This window comes from Eumetopias jubatus, unplaced genomic scaffold (assembly GCF_037043125.1).
Source record: "Eumetopias jubatus isolate StellerSeaLion01/CBP00866 unplaced genomic scaffold, mEumJub1_p1.0 scaffold_6, whole genome shotgun sequence".
In the NCBI taxonomy this organism is placed as follows: domain Eukaryota; kingdom Metazoa; phylum Chordata; class Mammalia; order Carnivora; family Otariidae; genus Eumetopias; species Eumetopias jubatus.
In genome coordinates, this window is record NW_028274812.1 from 148,303,213 (window position 1) to 148,306,305 (window position 3,093).

At 39.0% G+C, this 3,093-nt stretch overlaps 1 protein-coding gene across 1 annotated transcript; it reads right to left on the reverse strand.

Moving 5' to 3' along the window:
* Positions 1–560: 560 nt before the first annotated feature.
* Positions 561–1,502, reverse strand: LOC114199808 (putative olfactory receptor 2B3). The gene is given in 1 exon segment (XM_028091814.1): positions 561–1,502. A coding segment is annotated over 1 exon segment (942 nt).
* Positions 1,503–3,093: the final 1,591 nt, after the last annotated feature.

A 3,093-nucleotide genomic window follows, 5' to 3' on the forward strand; every position in this document is an offset into this window, starting at 1 on the left:
AATGATAAAGATGTGGGGGGCGCCTGGGTGGCTCAATCGGTTAAGCATCTGCCTTCAGCTCAGGTCATGATCCTGGAGTCCCAGGATCGAACCCCACATCCGCCTCCCTGATCAGCGGGGAGTCTACTTCTCCCTCTGCTCCTCTTCTGGGCTGGTGTTCTTTCTCTCCCCCCACCACAACCCTTAATAAATAATAAATAAATAAATAATAAATAAATACTAACTTTGAAAAATGATGAAGATGTGGAAATCCCAAACTAAGATGGTAGACAAGATGGTTGGTACTAGAACAAATAATATATAAATAGGAAGGTAAATCAACCAAGTGTCCTCAAGGAACAAAGTCCATTGAGCAAAGCAAAGAACGAAAGCAAAGAAGTTTTTAATTTAGATAAGATATCTTATGGTCTCAGCATTGCTTCCTGAAAAGAGGAAGATGTTTCTAACTGTTGGTAGAATTCAGTGAAATCATAAGAGCTTAGAAAATAGGAAAATCAGTTCAAACGTTATTACCATCTTTAAGGATAGAGGCTCAGAAGATTCTTATCACAATGAAGTACTTATTTCTTGTAGAAAAAGATTCTTGGCATCACCCTCTTGAAGGCCTCCTTCATATCTTTATTTCTAAGGCTATAGATGAGGGGATTCAACATGGGTGTGATGATCCCATAGAAGAGGGAAACCATCTTTCCCCAGTCTTTAGAGGTGGATGAAGGTGGTTGTAGGTACATGTATATGCCTGTTCCAAAAAAGAGAGACACCACAACCATATGGGACCCACATGTACCAAAAGCTTTTTTTCATCCTTCTTTTGACCTGATTCTCAATACTGCATGAGCTATGAAGCAATAGGAAATGAGGATCAATGTCACTGGAATTAGCAGAATTAATACACTAAAGAAAAAGAGCTCAGCCTCGATAGGCTTTGTGTCAGCACACGATAACTTGAGAAGGGCAGGCACCTCACAGAAAAAGTGATCCACTTCTTGGTGACCACAGCGTGGCATGTTAAGGGTCAAGGAAGACTGCAACACTGAATTACTGAAGCCAGTGAGCCACGAAAAGGCTACCACCCTTAAGCAGAACCAATGACTCATTATGACTATGTAGTGCAGGGGTCTGCAAACTGCCACGTATCTGTCAAATGACATGACAGCCAGGAGAAGACACTCAGTAGCACCCAGGGCCAGGAAGATAATGAGCTGGGCCACGCAGCCACCATAGCTGATGGTCCTTTTGTTGCGACAAATATTTATCAACATATGAGGGACTGTGCTTGTGGTATAGCACAGGTCTAAGATGGAGAGAGTAGTGAGAAAGAAATACATGGGTGTGTGAAGTTTGGGATCCAGAGTGCACACCATCATGATGGACACATTGCCAAAGATGGTGATTGTGTATGATATTAATAGGAGCACAAACAGAGGCATTTGTAGCCAGGGCTTGTCTGAGAAGCCAAGTAGTATAAACTCTCTTGGGGAGCTCTCATTAGCACAATTCATGATGGCTCATTTATGTTTCATTCCTAAAAAATATAAAATAGAAAAGTAATCAATAGATAATTATTGAATACTCTATTGGAACTGAACTAATTTTGATTATTATAATGAATAATTAAACAAATATAGTTTATAGCCAATTAAAGGGAACCCTGGTGAAATACAGTATGATTCTTTTAGATTAGAAAGTAGTTCTGTTTTTTAGTAGTTATGTTTGATTTACTTTATGAGGTAGATCATTACTTTTAAATCACAAAGTATATAAACATATGCAGAGAGCACAGATAATTGTAAGTGCTCAAGATATTTCAGTTTTCCCTTTTCTTATGTGTGTACAAAAAATCTTCTGATGATTTTTTAGAGTATTCTCCCTCTCTTAAATGACATGTATGCATGTCCATTCTCACAAAGAACTACCATGGGTCCTAGATGCTTTGATCCAAGGTAGTAAAATTATGGCTGATGTGATTTGTAGTGTTAACCACAGGTGAGAACTGCCCCCATCTTTACACATTTTTTTAAGTTTTTATTTAATTCCCGTTAGTTAACATACAGTGTAATATTAGTTTCAGGTGTACAATCTAGTGATTGGACACTTCCATACACTACCCAGTGCCCATCAGGACAAGTGCATTCCTTCATCCCCATCACCTTTTTAACCTCATAATCTAATCCCTGCTTGACTGACATGTGATAGATACTGACAAACAGATGTGATCTACATTTTATTGCTACTGTGACTCAGTGACCATAAATAATCTGCATACCCAGTAGTGGTGAGGCCAGGACTTAAGGGCAATTCTTTTTTCTATACCATATCTCCCCCCAAGTATACAGAGAATGCAGCAAGATTGACTACAGACCACACAGCAGTGCTTATACATGAAAACACAACACCAAGAATCAAGTTATCAAGTTAATTTTCCTCAGTCTGTGGAAGTTATCAGGTAAGTTAATGATACAACCTGAGTATATCTAAGTTTCTTCAATCCACTTTGTGTTTTTAAATGCAGGTCATTAATAGGACTTACACCATTTGAATTTACAAGCACAAAAATAGTGAGTGCGGCTAGACAGAGGGTGGAGCACTGAAGAAAGAGGGTAGCATGACAAAGACAGACCTACCTTACATGGGGGTAGAACGGCTTTTCCAGAGGGAGAAGAATAGGCCACTGTACACCTGCACCAGCGTGAGGAGAGATGGCTCTAATAACTTCAACCCCTTCCAGGGCACCTGGGTGGCTCAGTCAGCTAAACATCAGACTCTTGATTTCAGCTCAGGTCATGATCTCAGAGTTGTGAGATCGAGCTCCATGTTTGTGCACACACTCTGTCTCTTGTAAAAAATTTAGAAAACATTTTTAACCCCTTCCACTATATGTGTGTTCAATTTCAGCATTCTAGCAACACATATACATTATTCCTTGATAAATAACAGCAATACACCTTCAGTTGAAAAATGCCAGAGGATATGAGATTTGACTGTTGTTGGTATGCATGTAAATTTAAATTTTTCACAAGAAAAATGATGATACATAAAGATAAAAGATAAGTGCCAGATGACAAATGTGCAGTGTTTATGTCAAAAATGATT